The 23,446-nt window shown below is 41.6% G+C and overlaps 1 protein-coding gene across 2 annotated transcripts; it reads left to right on the forward strand.

The window, feature by feature from the left end:
* Positions 1–334: 334 nt before the first annotated feature.
* dennd4a (DENN/MADD domain containing 4A) lies at positions 335–23,439 on the forward strand. Of its 2 annotated transcripts, XM_042412942.1 has the most exons (31): positions 335–537; positions 5,140–5,471; positions 5,679–5,925; positions 6,023–6,092; positions 6,262–6,431; positions 7,306–7,544; positions 7,667–7,733; positions 7,898–7,956; positions 8,067–8,211; positions 8,430–8,605; positions 8,976–9,076; positions 9,930–10,148; positions 10,610–10,755; positions 11,219–11,239; positions 13,032–13,165; positions 13,506–13,638; positions 13,922–14,128; positions 14,251–14,379; positions 14,503–14,647; positions 15,993–16,115; positions 16,829–16,939; positions 17,701–17,775; positions 17,876–18,672; positions 18,793–19,009; positions 19,631–19,722; positions 19,827–20,002; positions 20,295–20,688; positions 20,956–21,067; positions 21,363–21,525; positions 21,617–21,681; positions 22,300–23,439. In XM_042412942.1, exons 2-31 carry the CDS (start codon positions 5,161–5,163, stop codon positions 22,434–22,436), a joined length of 5,181 nt encoding a protein of 1,726 aa, XP_042268876.1. In that variant the 5' UTR covers positions 335–537; positions 5,140–5,160; the 3' UTR covers positions 22,437–23,439. The 2 variants fall into 2 exon arrangements, with proteins under 2 accessions (XP_042268876.1, XP_042268877.1); XM_042412943.1 differs by lacking the exon at positions 11,219–11,239.
* The last annotated feature ends 7 nt before the right edge of the window (positions 23,440–23,446 follow it).

Raw genomic sequence — 23,446 nt, forward strand, 5'->3', positions numbered from 1 at the left:
TTTTTAATTGCAGCCTCCTGCTATTAGGCCTACCACAACTGCTTCTGTAATAATAATAATAATAACAATAAGAAGAAGAAGAAGAAGAAGAAGAAGAAGAAGAAGAAGAAGAAGAAGAAGAAGAAGAAGAAGAAGAATTACGTCTTATTTAAACGTGTTTTCTTTATTTATGCTCTGTTTAGTATTTACAGGAAGTTTTAGTCCAGTGTAAACTTGTAAATTCAGACCCAACGTTTCTTCACACCTTTGTTCATCTGTCAGAGCTGCCAGCGGCGTCATCAGTGACGTTAGTGAGGGTTGTAATCAGTCACGTGACTCGCGCAGGTCTGGATAAAGCGCTGCTCGGGAATACACAGTCTGATCGGATGCGTCCAACCCACTGTCATATAATTATTTTTCTGTAATAAAAATATAGACACAGAGAGAAAAAAACAGACGGAGCAAACGACGAGGAATTATTCATTCTTATCAACAGAAATCTGGGTTTTATTTCGACGTAAGGTTATAATCGACAGATCATCTTCCAATCGTCGTGATGTGAGTAGATTCTTCTTTCACTGTAAATAAAAACAAACGACGCTCCCACATTGAGTCCATGTTATTAAGGTGTTCCTCATATTTATTTTTTATATTGCGAGGCGGGGTTCTCATTTGTGATGCTGGCTTTTAGCTTGATTATTATTATGTTGTATATCTTAATTTGGATAATTAGATATACCGTATGCTAGTTTAACGGCATGGTAAATAGGTTATATTCTTACCGTCTTGCTATATGCATTACAAGTATAATTTAATGCTTTATAGTGAGCATCGTAGCCTGTGTGTGATCCACTATATTTACACTGCGCCCATTGGTTACAATGAAGTCATATGGAGGCTTATTTCATTGCATCCCGTGTAGATGCTCCATAAGATGGCTTCTTCAGTTGTGGGCATATGAGAAACCCCCCCTCCCTTGTATTATTGTGGTGGCTGTGGTCAGTTGTGTTTTTCAGAGTTTCTGTTCACCTCCTTGCTTGTTAATCCATATATCACCAATGCACGGAATGCAAGCTTTATCATGCAGGATCCTTTCAGTGTTTTTCTATTTGGAGCACCACCTTAGAGTATTTTTTTCCTCTTTTTCTTTCTGCTCTATTTATCTTGGGCGTGTGTGGTTTCCTCATCAAGCAGCCAGGGTCCCCCCTGTCAAACGTAAGGAATGCAAATGGCTGATGAGGGTGAGGGTTGTCTCCATGGTTAAGAGGGAACAGATGCTGAGTGAAATGTTGTGGTGTTCCCTTCTAGATCAGACTGCCCATCCTCCCTGCCCCCCTGCTGTTAACACAGCCCTCTAATCCCTGCACAGCCTGGGACCGACTGTCCAGCAGCCACTGCCTCTGTCTCTTGGGCCATAATTACAACAACACTGTGATGCTGAAAGCAAAAGTCAAAAGGCCTTTTTATTTCACAATACAAAAAAATGTATACAGTGAAGTGAAAGTGTCAGTTAATTTTAAAGATGCAGTGTAAAAATTCTGCATGTCTGCTGTGGGAAAAATGGAAAAACATGTTCCTTGTCTGACATATCAAAGTGCATTCAAAAGACAAATTCGTCAAAAAAAGATTCTGTTGTGACTTCCAATAGAATCCCGCACTTCAAAATATTTTTGTCAGCTGTTCAATCTTTAAACAAAACATTTTCATTATTTGTAGGTTTGTTTCACCTCACAAACCTTCAGCATTTCCATCTTTACAGACGGCTGTTGAGTGGATGAGCACTCCGAAGAAGTTTACTTTAGATTCTAGTCAAAATGCCAAATATGTCAGGTTGAACTACAAATGAAAGGGTTTACATGTAATTTTATGACTATAAAAATCATCTTGGAAATAAAGCACTGGGGCAAGAGAATTCAAAATATGATGTGTGATGTACTCAGACAATGTGGGGGGGGACTAGGTTTATTGCTCTTTGGGAGTAAAATTAAAATGTTGGGAACATTATGGTACGAGTGGTTAACAAATCACCAACAATTTGTCATCTCTCTGAAGCTGACGGTTGGAGGTGACGCAGAAAAAGCAATAGTGGATGTGAATAGGGAAGTTGGCTTGTTCACTGAGAAAAAGAGGAAATCCGCCGTGTCCTTATTTGTGCTGCATTATGAAGAAAATGGGTGAATTAAAAGATTGCAGTTTCTGAGGAGACCGTGAGTCACTCACTTCCAGTCTTGAAGCTTAAATGGGGTTTGCCAAATTTCGGTGAAATGGGAAGAAGATAGTTAACAAATGACATGGAAACGAAAATATCATGTCAAGATTTGTTTATAGTCTTTTTGTCACTAAAGCAGATCTCAAAGGATTTTAGAAGACACGTCCTCCTAGATTGATGTACTGAACAATCAAAGTGATGCAATAAAGTACAAATGAAAAAAAAACAGAGCACAAGACACAAGTTTGATAACATTATACACTTGTGCAGCAGACTCAGACTATTGTTAGGGAAAAAAAAGGGAAAACTGTGGCAAGGCTTGTTCACTGAGAGGTGAGTTAAGTGTGTAAAAGGTTCCAGGTCAATACAACAAAATGGCAAATAACAGAAAAATAAATTGTTTTATAGTTAATAACAAAGCAAATAAGACAAAGAGAAACAGCTGCTCATTTTTATATACAGGGTAATATTTTCATTTAAAACATTTTACTCTCACGCACAGGGACTCACAGGGATTTTCTGAACAGAGTACATTTGATGACACAGCCCATTAGTCGACTCGTATTTAACCAGGACAATGTTCCCCGTTTCATTTCAGCATCAGAGAGAGAAATGTTCAGTTTGATGTTCAGTTTGAATGTTGTTGCTATGGAGAGGATTAGATATAATTTTAGGCCTCTGCTTCCTGTTGAGGGGGAGGAATAGACGCAGTGGATGTCGTGGTAGTTGGAACTGGAGATTACATCTATATTTAATCCCGAACCTTCCAAGTATTACACGACACATCTGCCACGTTATCAGCTGTATATTTAGCTGCATTGATGCAATACTTGTTAAGAGCAGGTATTTCATGGGTTGGTGTTATGTCACAGTGAAGAAAAGTTGGATCTAATGAACAGAAAACTTTGGCTTTTGGCTCACTTTGGTTTTTGGTCTCTAAATAAAATGGACTGTAAACACAGATTACGTTATCACAGCCTGGTTTGGCAGTAACGATGGAAGGTTCGTTAACCTTCTGGCAGTCTATCTGATTAGTGTATTGCCTTAAATGATACTTGACCAACATACGGTGTATCTGGGGCATTCTGGTGAGTGTGAGATGTGTTATGTGGTTGCAGCCCTGGTTCAATTACTGCTCAGGACCTTTGTCACATGTCGTCCTTGGCTATCTCCTTATGTTTGCTGTCACTCTCTGCTAACAGAAAGTCATCTGATATTCTAATTTATCTAATAAAAGAATGAAATTTTTTTCATCTTTTATGGATAAATCACTGTAGAAAATTTACCATTTTTCTATTAGTCTGCTCAATAACAAAGCTTCAGTGTCACTTGTTATATGACAGAAAAGTGGAATAGATTGTACAGCTTATAACACTTTTTGAATCGATTTTGAAAGCTGAATGAACGAAATGCAAAAGAATAATACATAAGTACAAATTCCTCAGTGCTATTGTAACATATTGAAGGACTCCCGTACAAAAAGAGGGAAAAGGCTAACAACTTTTCGCTTTGTACTTTGCTTGCTGAGTCACTGGGTATAGCACCAAGGCTCGACATGGTAGAGAACAAGTGGTGCACATCAAAACACAGCCATATACAGAGGGGGAATATTAAACAGAACTCTTTAATGTGAGCTAAAACACGTACAAGTGAATGAGCAACCTTGTGATGATGAGTCACGATTTAAAAGAATCAATGTCAGGGATGTACAGAGCAGACAAACTGAGAATATACAAGAGGTATATTTGACTGTTTTGTATTCTTGTTGGTTTCTAGCAGGCTAAGAAATGGCAAAGTAACTAAATGTAGGTGTTGTTTGATGTCTGACAGAGCAGTTACAGATGACTGAATCCTTCTCATCCCTCAGCATGACTGTGGTACTGCATGTAGATAATCTTCATTTTTCTATGTTCTCATGTTAGTGGTCAGTTTCATGCCCTAAACCTGTAAGCAGTGCTTAGCTTTCTGTCCCATCACTCGGCCTCATGGGGGAACAGCATATAGATCCATTAGCTTTAAAGCCGGTGGAAGCTAAAGTCCTAAGTGGGTGAGATATGGTCACAGCTTCTTGTGTGCCATGGTTCCTAGCAGTGACACATCCAGCACAGAGGAGGGGATAACTTTATGCTAACTCCCTCATAACCCAGTGGGGGAAATCATAGGCAGCTGTTTATCAGTTTACCATAGTGAGTGTGAAGGAACTGCAGAGAGAGATAAAACAGGCTCTTCAGCTGAAGTACAATGAGCTGGCCCAGAGCTGAGAGGCTGGCCTAGCGTTGAGAGGGCTTCCAGGGTTTCCAGGGCTCGCTTTGTGATAAAGCTATAACAAGCTGACTCACAGGCGCTCTCTCTATTCCTTTCTTTTTCACAACAATGTAGAGTGCAGAATACACGGTGTCTGATTATTACCTCGCTAAAAGCTCTGAAAAAAAGCTTTTTGCTGCACCGCAGTGCACCCCCTCTTCTTTCCTCAGTTATAGTTATGGTACTTTTCCTTTGCACACATACTTTTTTCCCTTTTTTCTTCAACAAAGGCATGTGTTTTATTTTACATAATCGGTCATGGCATATAACAAGGTCACTGGTCTTAAGCCCTCCCATATTTCTTGGTGAAATATGGTGTTTTTACAGACAGGAATGCATGCTAACTGTTTCCAGATGCTCTCATTATTTCTTATTTCCTCAGTATCGTATGTATCTGTAATGTAAGTAATGTCTGTTTTACATGCTGCATGGTATCTCTACTCCCATGTTTAATGCAACGACTGGAGAAGCAAGACAATTAATACAGTGTGCCTAGTGAGTGATTTTTAAAGGTGATCTAGCCAACCTTGTATGCTCAGGCAGGTTTCCTGATGCAAAGGCCATTTTTCTTCTTATTTTGAAGCTAGACTACATCCAACAATATGATTAAAATGCCCCCCTCACCACCCTTACTTTTTACTTTCCAGCCCACAGTGTGGGAATGGGAAATGATGGAGGATAAAGGGCCTCGTGTAGCCGACTACTTTGTCATCGCCGGCCTCACCGACTCGTCCAAGCCCTTGGAGGAGGAGCTCCATTTTGACGACGCCGGTCCCAAGTCTGTGAAACCCCAAGCCCCCATCACCGATGTAGCCGTGGTGATCCGTTCCCTTGGTGAGGAGGTACCCCCGGGTTTCACCTGTGTAGAAAGCACCCCCTCAGGCCTCTCTGCAGAGCTCAATGGAGCCAGCCTCAGGGGCCCGCAGATCTTCTTGTGCATCAAGCGAGGCAGAGATAAGCCTCCACTGACAGATCTTGGGTAAGCAGTAATCCTTATTCACTGACCCTTTACTCAGCCGGCACCACTAATCACTTCTCTACTTGGGTCACTCTAATCTGCTCTTAAACACATCCTCTAGTCTGACATATCTGCAATAAATATATCATCGAAGCTCTTCAGTAATATTTTTCAAGAATGGCTAGTTTATAAAGGCATCATATAAAAAGTCACTGCCTTATATTTCAGGGTTTTATATGAGTGGAAAGAGAAGCTGAAGCCTGGATGTCACATCGTCCAGACCACGCCCTCAGGTCGCCCTGCCAACATCAGCAGCTCATCCTCCCAACGCATCTACATCACGTACCGACGTGCTCCAAAGAGCCAGCCCCACACTTCACTGGCTGTCACTGATGTCTGCATCATCATCCCCGGTAAGGGGGAGACGCCCCCTCACACCTTCTGCAAGGTGGACAAGAACCTCAACAGCAGCATGGTGGGACAGAGCTCTGAGAATGTTGTAATATCTCCAGCGTGTCTGCACAAATAATTCAGCTTTTCATTGATCTGTGATGTCTTTTCTCATATTTCAGTGGGGATCATCAGTCTACCTTTGTTATAAGAAGTCTCTGGCTAAAGCAAACACAATCGCATGCAAAGCAGGTAAAGTTCTGCGCAGAATGTGTTTTATGAGCTAAACTTATTTAAGAATACTTAAATATCTACATGAGTTTGGAAATGTCAGCTTTATTATCATATTCCTGCCTGTAAATGAACATGGAGTGGAGTTATAAAGATTATTATTGACTGTGTTTTATGTATTTGTGCAAAGGTCTGCTGTGTAGGTACCCTGAAGAGGACTATGAGTCCTTCCCACTGCCTGAGTCAGTGCCTATGTTCTGCCTGCCCATGGGGGCAACGATCGAGTGCTGGCCGGCACACACCAAACACTCCCTGCCTGTGTTTTCGACATTTGTACTGACAGGGGCCTCTGGAGAAAAGGTAGCACCACCTACTTATAAGTGTTCCTAAAAAATATGCTCCTGCCCCTTTTAGCTCTTTTTTAAAATTGCACTTGTGTGTTCAACTTATCTTTTTGTGCCAAGGAAACCCCCTCTGCCTAGCAAGTGTGTTTCTGCTAAGTTTAATTTACATCATCATTAATTAAGCACAACCCCCAAAGTTGGCATCAGATTTCTGCCTTGTAATACACAAAGTCTCCCTTAATTGCCTCATTTCAGCTGGACTCGCCCTTTTTATCTCCCTCTCATTCTCGTTCTGCGCCATGGTATCCCTTGTGGATTAGTTTGTTGATGAACTGCAGTAGTATTTCTAAGAATATCAGACCTCCTTAATCAACTTCTAAACTCTGACTGGAATCAAAAAAGGTCTAAAGGCTGTGTTCAGAATACTAAAAGGCTGTTAGCCTTTGAAAGCAATGCAGCATAAAAGATTTTTTGTGGCTCATCTTTTGAATAATGGATAGCTAAGCTCATGCACCACTTGGGCTGGTGCACAAGTTTTAAATGCAGAATGCCTCAGTGCTCACTACTTATTCCCCGCAACCTCTAGACTGCAGGCTTGTCTCCTGGCACTTCATGCCTGGAATGATCTGTTTATTTATTTGGGAGAATGAACTTCAAAGGACTGAGCATGATTTAGCTGATTTATTATGATGAAGATTCTCGAGTGGAGGTGCCACAACATCTTACCTGAATATAATTTTCAAAGTATTTCTGAGTACTGTGGTTTGTGTCTTTAAAACGTGCCTCAGGATATTAAAAGGTCTTTGTGTGTGTATCCATGCTTGTGTATGTGTTGTATATCTGTCTTTGTGCTGATCATCACACTCATACTGTGATCCCTGTGTGTGCAGGTGTACGGAGCAGCCATCCAGTTCTATGAGCCTTACTCAGAGGAGAACTTGTCTGAGCGTCAGCGCTCACAGCTTGGCCTGCCGAGCTCTGATCTCGGACCTGATGGGAGCAGGAGTGTTTACAGCAACAAGAGCATCTGTCTCCTCTCCCACTGGCCATTCTTTCAGTCCTTCAGGAGCTTTCTCACTTTCCTCTACCGATACTCCATTTCTGGACCACATGCCCTGCCTATTGAAAAGTTAGCAATGTTTTACATATTCATTATTTTTATACATTATTAAGTCTGTCAGACAACTTTGTTCAGAGATGTTTTTATTCTTAGTCTTGCAGACAAGTTACTGATATTTCTTTTATTCACAGGCACATCTCTCACTTCATGCAAAATGTGCCATTCCCCTCGACTCAGAGACCACGCATCCTAGTGCAGGTGAGCTTAAACGATGACATTTGATGAGTGAATTAATGACTTCAGCTCTGCACGCTTGCTTTATTTGATTTGACATGAATGTCTCTCCATACATTGACTGTAGTCACAAGATAATTCTTCCACCCACTGATGCTCTAACACTCTCCTCTGTGTGTTTTTCACAGCTGTCTCCACATGACAGCCTGATACTGAGCCAACCTGTGTCCTCTCCACTGCCTCTCAGGTAGGGGAACATCAGTAAAATGCAGAATTACAACATGACAACCTGCTATATTTGCTACTGTCTTGATCTGTAACAATTTCTATCATTGTGTTTGTGTTTTTGTGCTGAAGTGGTGGAAGCCTCTCCACATTACTGCTGAATCTGGGCCCGAAAAATGCAGCCACTCTGCTAGTGCTGGCTGTCACAGAGCACAAGATCCTGGTTCACTCCCTGCGTCCAGCTGTACTCACCAGTGTTACAGAGGCCCTTGTGTCTGTAAGTCTTTTTTTTGTCCTTTCCTTTCCAGTTTTCTTTAAAATAACACTAAAGAAGGTGGTCTTTAAGCAAATGAGATTAATGGGTAGAGCAGCAGCATCAATCAAATAAGACTCTCTAGGGTAGTATGGTTGTTACTCCTGAAAAAACGTTCTTCAAGTATGCATATAAAAATAAAACAAAATTGGAGAAATTAAGAAGTGTCTTCCCCCTTTCAGATGATCTTCCCCTTCCACTGGCCATGCCCCTACATCCCCCTGTGCCCACTGGCCCTGGCCGGTGTGCTCAGTGCGCCGTGCCCTTTCATTGTGGGTGTAGACTCCAGATACTTTGACCTTTATGTGCCCCCGGCTGACATCAGCTGTGTGGATCTGGACACCAACACCATCTTCCAGTAAGTGACCTCTGACTGCAACTGTTCTGTGACAGATGGATACCTTCAACTTCACACCTAGCCCACAATCATCTTCTGGTGGTTTAGGCTTTTACAGATCCTTATGATGAAAGTTCGTCCCAAGGTTATCGGTACCTGTCAGTGAGAGCCTCTCTTATATAATGATAGGAGCCGGAATGTGAAATATTTTTGACTGTACTGTAAAGCACATTTGGGTGCCGCTGATCTCCCACATTAATTCAAAAGCTATTTTGTGGAGAGATTAAATTGGCAGCGCTCACGTCAGTGAATCTGTCTGCCTCTTTATATCTTTTTGCAATGTTTCTTAACTGTCCTCCTGTGTAATGAAAACCATATGGTGTGCTTGCAGTAAAGACGACAAGAAGGCTTTAACATGGAAAATCTTGCCCAGGAGAGCCTGCAAACATCTTCTAAATACCCTGAATAAGCTCCATCAGCAGCTTACTGAGGGTGAGTCCAGTCGGATGCTGTGTCATTTTATATGTGGTTTCATGAATAATTTAGGTTGGATACTTGAGTGTGTTGAGTCAGCCTTTATAGTCAATTTTACAGGAAAACTCTTTGGATGCTTATACTATTATATAAAACCAACTTAAAGATGTTTAGTGCATCCCAGAAGATACTGTGTGAAGTGTAATTTACTCGGTACAGTAGCCACTCCTGCTCATCTTACTTCTACTTCTACTTTCTACATTCATGCTCCCATCACCGAGAATAATTTTTGTCCCCTAATCAAATTTCAGCGTGTCACGTGGTTGCATTTTGTGGTCTATTGTGGTCTGTCTAAAGAGAAAACACAAATATCTTCCTCTTCTACCATAGAATTCAGTCACTGTGAAGGTTGAACATTGAATTCAAAATTAAGCCCAACCTAGAAAGAAGTCCCTTGATTGTGCACACTCCATATTCTTCTGTGTCACACTCCATTTCAGCTCCATCATCTGTTCAAAATTTCAATTTGTGCAATACTTTTGTTTATGACTGAAATACCTGTAAAACTACTAGCATTCCAATCAGCCTCAGCTGAGATGGTGAATATGCTAATCTTTATTAAGAGAAATAAAACTACAGACCTGAGCATGCAAAAATCTTCCTGACTGAACTTTTGCAAAAGCTCCATTTGCTTAGTCAGTGTATTAAGCTTGGAGCTATGTGCAGGTTGAAATGCAAAGCTGCAACCAGTTTTCAACCTTTCTATGCAATATGTTTCTCTTCTTGCCCACCAATGAATATTCAGAGATGGAACTCAATCAGTGTGACAGTTATCTGGTTTTTCATAAGTGATTCTGTTTTCTGCTCTCAGGTGGTCAGTTCAACCGTGAAGATGTGCAAATAGAACATACGGTCACCGACAGCGAGCTCAACGGTGGGAAGAGCCTCCACACTCTGGAGCTGGAGATCCAGGAGGCCTTCCTACGCTTCATGGCAGCCATCCTACGAGGCTACCGCTCCTACCTGCAGCCCATCACCCAAGCCCCCTCTGAAAAGACCACTGACGTCAGCTCGCTTTTTGACCTCCAAGGTTCGTGTCAATCTCAGCTTGTAATATGTTGTACTGTATGTCACAAAAAGCACTGACAAGGTAGTGTTGTTCATGTGATTTAGTAGAAGGTTTGGGGGTTAAGGTCTGAGTGCTGCTACATCAAAGTTTGTCCTAAATCACCACTGTAATGACTTTGGTGATTTAGCTTAAGCCTCAGTGGAAATTAGGCTTGGATGACAAGTCGGAGAAACCACCATGATTAATAGCACAATATCCCTGCACATCTGTGTGCTCTTACGCAAGCAGAGCAGCAGAGAACAACTTGTTTCATACCACAGTATTAATTTTCTCTAAATGTTGTTCAAGTCTGCATCTTGACCCCGTAAACGTTCCGCAGCTTGACAAGTGAAGGTCCGGTTTTATAATCATGACACTGATATTAATGCCCACTTGTCATAAGTGCCATTACATAATACGCTTGTGTGTGTTTTGTTTCATAGGCTTCCTCAAGAGCAGAGACCGTTCCCATCAGAGGTTTTACTCCCTTATGACCAAGACCCAAATGTTCAGCCGTTTCATAGAGGAGTGCTCCTTTGTCAGTGATAAAGATGCTAGCCTGGCTTTCTTTGATGAGTGTGTTGACAAGGTGAGGTTTGCAACTAATATTTATCAGGATTTTCTGTGTCAGAGACAATTCATTTGAAGAAATCTCTATGTCCATGTACGAACAAATTTTCCAATAATAATATTTAGTCTGGCCTCCACCCATTTACTGATGTTCTCTGAATAAAGCTGAGGCATTCAGAGGAATGATTAATCACATGCTGCCCTCTTAGTTAAGATGTCTTATTGAGGTCTTGGTTTAATTGAAGCTGTTGGCGGAGCTAATAAGTAAATAACATGAAGTAATAGAAGTAAACAAAGAGTAATTAACACTCCAACATCTCCCCTGAACCACTGAATCAGCTCCAAGCTTTTCTCATCTCTAATCCCCCCCTTTGTTCTTTTGTCCTTTTTGGTCTTTTTTATTGTTATCTTCTTCTCTGATTTTCTGCTTTGTCTTTTCTCTTACTGCTGCTTTGTTCATCATCATGGCCTCTGTCTTGTAGCTATTCACCACTGGAGGCAAGGTAAGCTACCAGAGCCTGATGGAGCACTTTTGTTGCAGTTTAAACATAGTTTAAACCGGTTCTAACCAAAACCTCTTCCGTTGAGTGTGACTCTGCTCTGAGTGTCTTGTGTGTGTACTTATTCAGAATAAGTGAAACTGAGTAGTGCAAAAGGTCACAAATGCAGGGATGTGCATTAGCTGTCCGTGCATGTCAGCGATCTGCATTATTGAACCAAGTGCCATTAGAATGAACCACGCAGAGAGGCTATGCAGAACTGTTAGAGGCTCTGAGGTGATGCTGAGACAGTGAGATAAATCATTTGTACTGTTCGGACTCCCAAAGACTCTCCGAAATATAATACAGATAATGACAAAAGGAAGACAAAAGCAGAGGCAATAATACTCTTTATTTTGTTAACTGATTAGTTGCTTCTGTCATTTTTTTCTATCTAAAATGCTGAAAGTTCACCAGTTTCAGCTTCTAAATTGTGAGGATTTGCTGCTTTTCTTTGTCTCACTGGATAGAACAATTAATATTTTTTGGTTTTGGAGTGTTGGTCCAAAACTTGAAATACAGATAGACATTTTTCCACTAATTTCTGACATGTAATATATTAATGATTCAGTGATTAATCAAGAAAATAATTGACAGATTAGATAATTGTTAGTTACAGCCATAATCTTGTTCATTGTCAGTATTTGGGGACTTGACAGCTTTTATGAACACAACCTGCCCACACATATTTTGTAACACACCCAAAAAAAGACAAAACATCCTCCTCCCGTCCAAAAAAAAGTCTCTGTTCTTGCAAACTTGTGCAATCAGGAAGTCACGCTTGCATCCTGCATGAGCAGTCACAGCTCCTGTATGAATGGTCATTGTGGTTATTATTGAGAAGTGGAAGCATTGATTCATTCAGCGTCACTGCTGCTGAGGTTGACAACAAGTGCGTGATTGAGAAAGACTTCTTGGGTGTAAGAGGAAGGGCAACAAGCGGAGAAACACAGAGCAGAATCGAAGCGAGGGCAAACAGGTCACTGAGAGCCAGTTGACGGAATCATCCACTCGACTGAGTGGAACAAACCCTGTAACACAGCGGCACTGGGGAGCTATTCAGCCCCTGCCATAATATTAATGTTTTTGTGAAGTTCATGTCCGAGATAAGCTTCTAATCGATTCAGATAAGCCAAGTGACTGCACATCAGCATAGCAGGGTTTTTATGATCTCCCAGACAGCTATTCAGTGGTGATTTTCTCCTAAAAAAGAACACGTAGGCTTTACCTTGCCGTGCAATACAAAGGAGTGTTGCTGCTGTTGTTCTCAGGCAGGCAGGCAGGCAGGCAGTGAGGCTTTGTACACATTTCTCTACACAGCAGATCAGTCAGTCAGTTCTGAGCTGAAGGACTTGTGGCAGTTTAGTTTCAAGCATTGCTGCCAAAACGGTACAGTAATGGTTTCATGTCCCCAGAGCAGCATGGCATTCATTTTGTCCAGGTCACTGCAGCCTGAATTAATGTAGTCTTGAGGGATTCATAGGATCAAGCCCCTGCCTTGGCAATGCCCTTTAGATAAATGGAATGGGGACACAGGACACACTCCTGAGTTAGATGAACTCATTACTGACATCTGTTTGTCCTCTCTGACCCTCATATCTGATCTGATCTGAGGGCTCATTTCAGATGTCCATGATCCTGCAGGCAGCATTAGCGCTTATGGATTTGTGTTTTAACGTAATGTAACGTAGCTTAGAGGAAAGATGAGGAAGAGAGGGTAGAACAATCATGAATATGTGTTTCTCTTGCACACCAGATGGACAGTGAACGGCCAGAGGACACCAGACTGATCGAACTGGATGAATCCCACCGCAGCGAGCACACAGTCTATATAAACCCTCCAGAACTGCCTCCACTCCCACAAGGAGAAGAACATCCTCTGTGCTATAGGTATAACTAAACAATACATACCAGACAGATTGTTTCTTTCTTTTATTCTGTCTTGCACGCACTTTAAGAGCACTTCTCACCAGCACTGGATGCACACAATTCAGCACCTGAAGGAGAGACTTAGCATAAATTGCCTCTATTTTTGTAGGGCTCTGTGATTATTTTCAGCTGGATCACCATTGCATTTTGGATTTTATGTCGGTGCTCAAGTTTCCTGGGTGTCAGAGCCAAATTATTGTGCGTGCCAATTGCCTTGCCAGTGTTTATGTGGAATAAAGTATGATCAATGTCTATTTCTGGCTATGTCATGGTGTCTGACAGAGTCTATGTTTTTCTGCAGCTACTCTGGGTTCCCTGTACTGAATACTGAGCTTCTGGAACCGCTGGAGGGACCAAATCCTCCATCAGCCGGCTTGGCTTCACGCCACAGCAGCCCAGCCAGCCCTACAGCCATCTTTAGACGCTCTAAACAGGTCAGCTATACACACTGTAGTGTGATTTTCTGGAAGTAAATACTAAATACCAGTACTTTTTACACTGTCGTAAAGGTGAATGGTGATTTTTTATGTAAATATGGTGTTAAATGTATTGTCAAATTTGATTATATTTGTTTCTTTTGTTATTTCTGCATTTTGAAAATGTAATCTTGTTTTATTGCTGCATAATGATGGATAAGAGTATGAATGAATGCAAAATGCAAATCTAGTTTCTAAAGGAAGATAAATCATCTCAGTATGTGGTCTTTTTTTGTCTCAGGAGATCAAATCGGCTCAAAGGATGGCCAAAACCTATTCATCAATGCCTCAGATGTGGTCTAAGTGTCTGCTGCGCCACTGCTATGGCCTATGGTTCATCTGTCTACCCGGTTTTGTCAGCACCTGCCACTCGAAGGTGCGGGCTCTGCGCATGGCTTACGATGTGCTGAGGAAGATGCAAGACAAGAAGCTTCAGGCTCCAGATGAGGTAGGAAACGGCCAAATATAAGAAAACCACACAACTGTCTACATAGGGAGTAGTGTAGAGTTTGCTGAAATAAGTATAGTGTACATTCTTAACATTGAAATACTTGCGTTTTTCTGTCCAAGGTGTGTTACCGTGTGTTGCTGCAGCTGTGTGGACAGTACAGTCAGCCAGTCCTGGCTGTCAGGGTGCTGTTTGAGATGAAGAAGGCTGGAGTTCAACCAAATGCAATCACCTATGGGTACTACAACAAGGTGCGTGCTATTGATATTAACTGTATGTACACACATGAACAGCAAACGAGCTAATTTAAATATAACTTGAAATGTTTGATTTAAATCTGAATTTATGAGCTCATATTCATGTTCCTGCTCCAGGCGGTGTTGGAGAGCACCTGGCCCTCCACTACCAGAGGAGGCTACTTTTTGTGGGGAAAGCTGAGGAACGTGGTCCTGGGTGTGGTCCAGTTCAAGCAAGCAGGGAGGAAACAACAAACGCCACACAGAGATCCTCAGCTCTCAGGTAAGAATAATAATCATTCTGAATCAGTGATGCATGATATTACAGTTTTACTGATAATGTCGATTTATTTGATAATCACTCATTTTCATGACAATTTTGGCAGAAACCCACACTGATAATTTTCGTTTCTTTGCAATACTTTCAAGAACATCTGCTGTTGACTCACCAACTGACAAAAAGCAGTGGATGGTGGTGAAACAGCTCCAGGAACACGCTGTAATACACTGTAATCTCCAGAAAGTAAATTGTTGAAAGCTTCCCTATAGGCACAGTGAAAACCAATTTTTGTAAATATTAGAAGTGTGAAATGTGCTTATAAATGCAGAAAAAAGTTAGATATGAACCTCATTCATTTAAAGTTGGCTGCTAATATATGAGAGACACAGCCATAAGAAATGAAAACACACACTTATTACTATCAAATGAATAATTCACTTATCAAATTGCCGCAATTTGTTAGCCATACCGTATTTTTAAGCAATTATTGCCCAATACCATAAAACTAACTGCTATATCATGAACTCCCACACTGACTGGATACAGATAATAAAACACACAGCTGAAGTTGTTACCCAAGATTAATCAGGCCTAAAGTCATTTGAGATTGCATTAAGTTCAGCAGTAATTATGATTCAATTACAGACAAATTCAGTAAATGATTCACTGATAGCGCAGTGCACTTTTTTTTATTACTTTCTGTAATTCCTAATGTAAATGAGGTTGATCATGTGGGAGCAGTGTTAGGCTTCTTTCCTGGTCTCATAACAAGATGTATCCAAGCTCCAGCCCCGTTGCGGCACTTATTGTTCCCAACATGCATTTTTTCAATGCCACTAATTAAATAGAATGAAGAGGTTTTCCTCCCCAGCAGTCACAACACACAGGTTGCTCTTTATGTCAGTGCCTAATTCCCACAACAGCCCAGTCAGACTCTCATTACAAGATGATATGTTGTGTGTGGGGCTCTAATGAAAACATGAAGCTGTACACTTTATATTATATATCGTTGTTGTTGTGTGCTCATTCATCTGTGAATTCACAATGAATGAAATGAGTTGCAATCAAATGTGAGTCGTTAAGCCTTCACTTGGCTCTCCTTTGAGTTAAAAATAAGACAGAGAAGTGAAAGTTCGGGTTTGTTTTGGCACTCTGGCATCCTTTTATGTTGAGCGATGTTCAATCATGATGACAGTTACGTGACATCCAAAGCATTCCTGCATCTTTTCAGTGGATGATAACAATTACAGCACTATTCAGAGTGTTTATACACTTCTCCTATACCAGCTGGGCTCTTGTCATCTGTTTTAACCTCTCATCACCTCTCTTTTCCATTATCTCCCTTCAGACGGCAGTGATCTTGACACAGTCAGTCATGGCAGTTTGGACAGCGCTAATGACTCTGCCGAGCGCACCTCCATCGACACTGACTTCACTAAAATGGACTCCAGTGATGATGGATTTAGTACAGGTAGGAAACTACAGCACGTTTTTTTTCGTTTTTTTCCTCCTTGTTCCTCTCCCATCTTCCCTCATGTGTCAGCTTCTCTCTGTAAAATACTTGATTTGATTTGATTTGATTGTCTTTTATTCTATGTGACAACATTCTCAGGTGAGGAAGATCATTTCTGGTTGAATACAAGAAGAACTAAGAATGAGATAGCAGTGTGTGTGTGTGTATTATCTGTATTTTTGTGAAAATATAAACTAGACTTTGGCAGCAAATACAGGCAACATATCTTCTCTTGCTCTTATACTAACTAGACCATGTATTTGAATTTGGCAAATACTCAACACTACCTGTTTCTCATCTTTCTTATTCCTCAGCTGAATAAACCAGAAATTATGTGAAAATATAAATCACAGTAGAGACGGTTTGTACTTTTTTCAGCAGTTTGATCTTGTGAATATCATGAAGTTTTCAAAGACTAAATTCCACCCCTGCTGCTCCTGCTTTTCTATTCTGGGAGCGTAATTTGCTGTAAGCTGTAGGGAACGTCAGCACGCTCTGCTGATCACTTATCACTGAGATCAGATCACTTATCTCTTATAAAGAATCCATGGAGACTAAATAGTTGGATTTACTCAGCTCTTTCAGACAGAAGTAATTGGGGGGGTGGTGTATAAAAAATAAGTTTCTGGTTTTCAGAAGTTTAAAACTTTTTATCTTTTTATCTGTCTCAGGTGGACAGTCAGACCAAGGCTATGATTCCTTGTCCAAAGAGGAGGAGAGGATGTGCGGTAGAGAGAGTGACAGCACGCCGCTGGTGGAAGACAAAGGACCGAGACAGTCCAGTGAGTTATGGATTAGCTGCCACCTCTAATCTTTGACACTTAGTGACCATTTCAGCAAAAGTTAATCACCATTTACTGGCAGCAAAATGAATGCCCTCTCTTCAAAAGCTGGGGGTATCGTATCCCAGTGTGGGTGTAACATATTCTCTACCCGTCCATTTTCTGTTATATTTGGATGTTTTTGAAAAACGGACTCTGTTCCTGAGTGAGTGTTTTATGTAACCAGGTGATTGTTTGTCTTGAATTTTTGTTGCAAATAACAATGTGCTGTATCTGATGCAATTATTAGGAAAAATGCCAGGTTATGATAGAAAAGAGTCTGTGTGAGGTGTCATCCAACCACATCAGTAGGCAAAAGTATTTATATCTGTTCTGAACAGCCACACTAAGAGTCAGGGTGAAAAGCTTGCCATCATAGAAAAGGTTGAAACGCAATAAGTGAGAGAGTGTACACATGAAAAGTGACAAAAATGGTTGTTTAAAGAATGAAAAGAGAGGGCACAAGTTAAAATCCTGCCAACTTTCTCACAGCTGGTCAATCACTGCCCTAAGCAGGTGTGAATGTCGGAGAGTTGGTATCGGAAAGTTACAGAAATTGTTGGATAGTTTTCCTCTTTTTCATTCCTCTGCAGTGGCTTTATGTTGTCATGGCGTTATGTTGCATGACCAAAAACTTTTGATAAATATAATAAATGCAAAATGTTGCATGGATATAACGATGTCACTTATCTTTAACAATATGGTGTCATTTAAATTTACAGCACCCGAGACTGAGATTCCAATCAGCAGCATCTCTCCTTCTACTAGAGGCTGCAAATCAACAGATGCCAGTGCAGGTGAGATTTACTCATAGAGAAGATTGTCATGTCATAAAATTATTTCAGATTTTCATTCTTTCTGTATCTAAACTTTTGGCAACATGTGTTTTTGTCACAGGCAATGGTGGCAGGCTCGTTTCCAATCCATCTAGTGACATTGCTCTGTGTGGACCTCTGCCAAAATCAGAGCGACCAAAGTCTCTGGACTTGTCTGGTGGACAGGGGTCTCTGAGGCTCCACGTCCCTCACCTCACCACAACGAAGCAGCACCACCTAGCTGCTGACAGACTGCACGGGGTGGAGGAAGAGGAGACGGAGGCTGATAAGAGTAAACAGAAACCCCTGGTGGAGAGGAGCGTGAGCTGCAGTGCCGGGACTGTGAAGAGGACAGGTATTGAGATGGGATTTGATCCTCTGTCGCTGATGGCTACAGCAACAGTGCAAGAGTGCGACCAGGACAACAGCAGCACACCCACCGCCCGCCGCGAGCTTGCTGAGGAGATTGAGATGTACATGAACAACACTAACAGCCCTCTGAGCAGCCGCACACCCAGTATGGACTTGCAGAACCCCTCAAGCCCCTTGTTTCACTCTGCATCATCTCCTCACACCTCCCCCCGACCCTCCACCCTGCTCCGCTCCAACACACACTTCCCACTGCCTGTCAAACCCAGGGAGCGGCTGAGGCCATCACCGTCTCTTCCTCTGGGTGTTTGTAACAAAGACAGGGAGAGGCCTTCCTCCTTGGTGTCACCCTCATCACCGACTCCCTCCACCTCATCGTTCTCCATGGACTCTCTGTTCACACCGACTCTGGACATCTTTAAGAGCAGTGTTATATCAGCAGGGAAGGGAGTGGCTGAGAAGGCCAGCCGCCTCTACTCCCGTCTGTCTTCTCAGACTTCGTTGACACAGGTTGATAGCGCAACCTTGTTCACAAACGAATATTCCCAACATAAATTCTCATAAGACCAGATTGGCTTTACAATCAATTTTTATAATGTGACAGTAATGTTTTTTTCTCCTCTCCTGCAGGATTCAAACTGTGACCAGATTAGTGTATCCTCACTGACCTCAGGAGACGCAGACTGCTCCTCGCTTCTTGATAATGACTCCTGTTTGGACCCAGATGGCTTTACCTCCCCCCAGCACGGCAGTGTGTCTCGGCTCAGGAGGAGCCCTATTGTCGGCCATACCAACCTGGGCAGCCCCAGCACCCCCAACAGAGTGTTCAGACACAACTCCTTCTCTGGTTTGTTGCACATCCTTTAATTAGTCGGCATAACCGATATTGTTGGAATAAAGCTGCTAGTTTTGGTTTTCACTGATATGTGAAATCTTGAAATGTTTGCCTTAGATGAACAGTTTATTTAAAGAAAAAAAAATTCTCAGCTATAAAAATATAATGGCTAACAGCCATGCTTGATTAACTGTAGCATTGTATTAGTTCCCAGCAAAACACTTCTTGACAAAATTTAGAGCAGGACTCAGTAATGGAGAGAGTCAGGTGTTGTTCTGTGGGAAACTAGGCCAGTAGGCATGGGGGCTGATTCAGTGTGTAGGCTGCACTTAGCCACAGGCCCTATGCTAAACATAAACACGTGAACATGCACACGTGCATGCATACTCACGTGCACACCCTCAGACATACGAATGTGAAACACACACTCGCTTAAACGCAAAAATGTCCACTGAAAACAGAATATGAAGAACAGGTAGCTGTTCTGCTCAGTTCTCATCATCATTAGTAAAGCTGTTGACCCAATCCTGGTTATTTTACCTATGACTATAATACATAGATTTCCCACTTTGATTGTTTTAAGTGTTGGCTTTGCTCTGTGTGTATAACTGTATAATCCTCCATCATATCCAGGTGGTTTGGCACTTCCTTCTAAAACTCCTCACACTCCAGATTCTTCCCCCGACACCAGCCGCTTCCAACCCACTCCCAATTACACCATCGAGGTGAGTTACTTACAAATAAAAATCCCTGATCAGATGCTCATCATCAGACTGACTCAGACTGAGTTGCACGTTCTCTGATTTCTTCCTAATGCCTTGTGTTGCAGGTACTGATGTCCAGCTGTTCACTTTGTAAGACGTGTGACTGTCTGGTGTATGACGAAGAGATCATGGCCGGCTGGACAGCTAACGACTCCAACCTCAACAGCACTTGTCCTTTCTGTGGCACAGCTTTCCTGCCTTTCCTCAATGTGGAAATCAAAGACCTGAGACCACAGAGCAGGTAAATCCTCCCTTTACACAGATGACCACATAATTTATTCTGTACTTTCATACAGTGTACAAACCCACTAAATAAATGATTCACCATTTCCACTATTATACACCGAACTCAGTAGTAATATGAGGATTAATGTCATTGATATACTCTATGTAGAAACACAACCAGGTTTCCTGGTTGTCTATTTTTATAGTGTCTTGTCAGCTGTCTGGCATTCTACTTTTTCACGCACACTCAGACACAGCTTTTATCCCTGTGGCCTCTTTAAACAGATCTACTCTGTGTCTCCCCTCAGGTCTTCCAAGGAAAGTAATCCTGTTACAGAGGAGGACATGTCTGCGTCACTCAGTCCTGAGGCCAAAATGTCTGGGGCAGACTGTGCAGCTCAGTCATCTGCAGCTCCCCCGCAGAAGCAGGAGGGCAGCGGTAGTGCCGGGCCTGCTACGATGTCTGCACCAACGTCAGCCTCTGCTCCGGTGACGGTGCCATACCTGAGCCCTCTGGTTCTGTGGAAAGAGCTGGAGAGCCTGCTGGTGAACGAGGGTGACCAGGCCATCTCCTCCCCGAGTGTTGTCGACCAGCACCCCATCGTCTTCTGGAACCTGGTGTGGTACTTCAGGAGGCTGGAGCTACCAAGTAACCTGCCGGCTCTTATCCTGGCCTCCCAGCACTGTAGCTATGGAGACCAGGTAAACATGCCAGTGTCTGTGTGTAACTGACCCATAAATCATGAAGCCATAACTTTATCAACACAATTTAAAGCTCCTATGTGTACAATTTTCACAGTCCTGACTCTGCTGACCCCTTGTGGTGACACATATACACATATATTTTCACCGTAATTGCCCCATTTTTCTAACAAAATAAACGTATGCCATTCAAGTCTAATGAAAGATGATAAAATACATACAATACAGAATAATGTAGTGATCTTCCATACTTTTTTGTCCCTGCAGACTCTTCTTTCATCCGAGGACAGTAAGCAGGTGCTTGTGAGGATTATGTGGGACAACCTAAAGTTACACCAAGACAAAGTTCAACCCTGTTATGTCCTGTGGAACACACATTGTAAGTTATTATAGAGTTTACTTTAATAGACTGTTGCAGATTACGTTTTCAAGGGTGAAATTACTTTCAGAAAAAATGTTCCGGCTGGTAACACTGGCAAGTTTGATCAAGGCTAAATATGTACATGTAAATTAGATAATGCATATGAAGTAACTAGGAAATCATGCATAATTCAGTTCAGGACTCCTATTAGTGATGCTGCCCTTATCAGTGCTATACTTTCAGAGTTGATTCTCAGTGATGGAAATGAATTAGCCTTTGATCGAGGTGACTTTTATCTCTCTTTTCTTTGCAGGTGCTAACTCCCTAGTTCGCTCTGGGCTGTGTGAGGAAGGCCAGCTCTTCACGGTGGAGCTTCTGCAGGGTTTCGTGAGAAGCATTAAGAAGAGTGATGTCTATCAGCCCATGAGCCAGATCATCCAGCTCCTTGGGCCAGAGCTGGGTTTCAAAAGACAGAGGTGAGGAAATAAAGATTTTTGTCTAAAGTAATGTGGAGAAGATGTTATGAATAGAAAGTCTAATCATCGCTCTTTTTTTTCTCCCAAAAAGGAGCCTGTACAGAGATTTATTGTTCCTCACTTTGGTGTCTTTGGGCAAGAACAACATTAATATCAGTGAGTACAAAAGCATGATATCCTGTTTTTAGCCGTGCTAGCAGCTCTGTGGACAGCAATGTTGGTCTAATCAGTCCACAACTTTGGTCCAGACTGAAATATCTCAACAGCTATTGGATTGATCATCATGAAATCTTGGACAGTCATTCCTGGTTGCCTGAGAATGTATCCTAAAGACTTTGGTGATGTTCTGACTTTTCCTCTAGCACCACCAGCAGGTCAACGTTTTCACGTGTCCTATCTAAATATCCACAAGATAGATTGGCACAACATTCAGTAGAGACATTCATCTTGCCCTCAAGATGAATTGCAATAATTGATCCCTTACCTTTCCATCTACAGTAGCAGGTCAAAATTTTAATTTGTCCCAATACTTTATTTTATGACTAAACACCTAAAAACTAATGACATTCCCATCAGCCTAAACTGTACTTTCTGTTTAGCTCTAAGTAGCAAATGTTAGCATGTAAAGATGTTTAGTACAGCCTTAAAGAGCTGCTAGCGTTGCTAAAGACACTTATACAGAAGCAAATGGATTAAATACAATTCATGTCACCTAAGTTTTCTGATAAGGATACATCAAGTCCACATTTTTAACCAACCATTATCTCATTGCAGATGCATTTGACCGGGAGTACAAGTTGGCATATGATCGCCTCACCCCCAACCTGGTTAAACTGACACACAACTGTGACCGCCCCCCTGGAGCAGGGGTCATGGAGTGCAGGAGGACTTTTGGAGAGCCCAGTCTGTGAACTTCATCTCCTCTTCTGTCACATTATGTTTTTCCTTCAACCACGGTCACTGCTGCTGTTTGTTTGTTTTTTTGTTTTTTTTAACTGCTCTTCAGACTCAGGACCAGCTCACCTGACTGGAGCACAGAGCTCTTAAGCACAATTGGAAAAAGACACTTAATGTAAAGCGACTGCCATGAGTTTCTTGTACACTGTTAGAGCTGAGAGGCCTGGAGTGACAGGCCCTGTGCTTGTAAATATTTAGAAAATCCACTGTATTTTCAGTATATCAATAGTAACATGTTTGTACAGTTCTACAGTCTATTTTATGACTTTGTGTTGAAGCTGTGAGTAAGTATGTAAAAGTAAGTGTATGATCAAGTTGTCTGAATTTCTCAGTGGTCCCGGTGACCTTATTAAGACTGTTGTTGAGTGTGTTATAATAAGTACGTACTTTTAGACATTCATGTTTTTACAAAGCACTTTGACAAGATGAGCTCTTGACATTCATTCTCATTTATGTAACGCTGTGGCCCAGCAGCCTACGATTAAGTGACTTGTAATTGGGCAGCTACAGGACTTACTGTACTGTCTAAAATTTCCATTACGTGCAGTTAACGAAAGCAAAGAAATTCCTCCTCATTTGCACCCTGTAAACCTGGCAGGGCTGTGCTCACATGCCTGAATACACTAAACTAGATCATAACATCAAAAATGATAAAACATTATTTCTGAATCAAGAAGGGAGAACTCAATGATCAACATGCATAACATTTATTCATTTATCATTTTTTATACCAAAAGAGCCCAAAAGGGAGTAAAACTTCTATGATGTATTTTCAATTTTTTAAGCAATACCTTTTTAAAAGTGTTAGTTTAGTGTGTTATTTGGGACCACCAAGGATAGATTTCCTTGAAAACAGTACAATCAAAGTAATTATAGACAAATAATAACTGAAAATAAAAAAAATCTGTTGATTTAATCAAAACCTTTTTTTTAAAATAATTAAATTCATTTATTGACACAGTAA

Source organism: Thunnus maccoyii, chromosome 5 (assembly GCF_910596095.1).
Source record: "Thunnus maccoyii chromosome 5, fThuMac1.1, whole genome shotgun sequence".
NCBI classification, from domain to species: domain Eukaryota; kingdom Metazoa; phylum Chordata; class Actinopteri; order Scombriformes; family Scombridae; genus Thunnus; species Thunnus maccoyii.

Excerpts from the sequence above, each read along its gene's own strand:
- dennd4a (XM_042412942.1), top strand. The coding sequence starts at position 5,161 with ATGATGGAGGATAAAGGGCCTCGTGTAGCCGACTACTTTGTCATCGCC. Across the intron at positions 5,472-5,678 it reads CCTCCACTGACAGATCTTGG|GGTTTTATATGAGTGGAAAG; the intron begins GTAAGCAGTAAT and ends CTTATATTTCAG. Across the intron at positions 21,682-22,299 it reads CAAGAACAACATTAATATCA|ATGCATTTGACCGGGAGTAC; the intron begins GTGAGTACAAAA and ends ATCTCATTGCAG.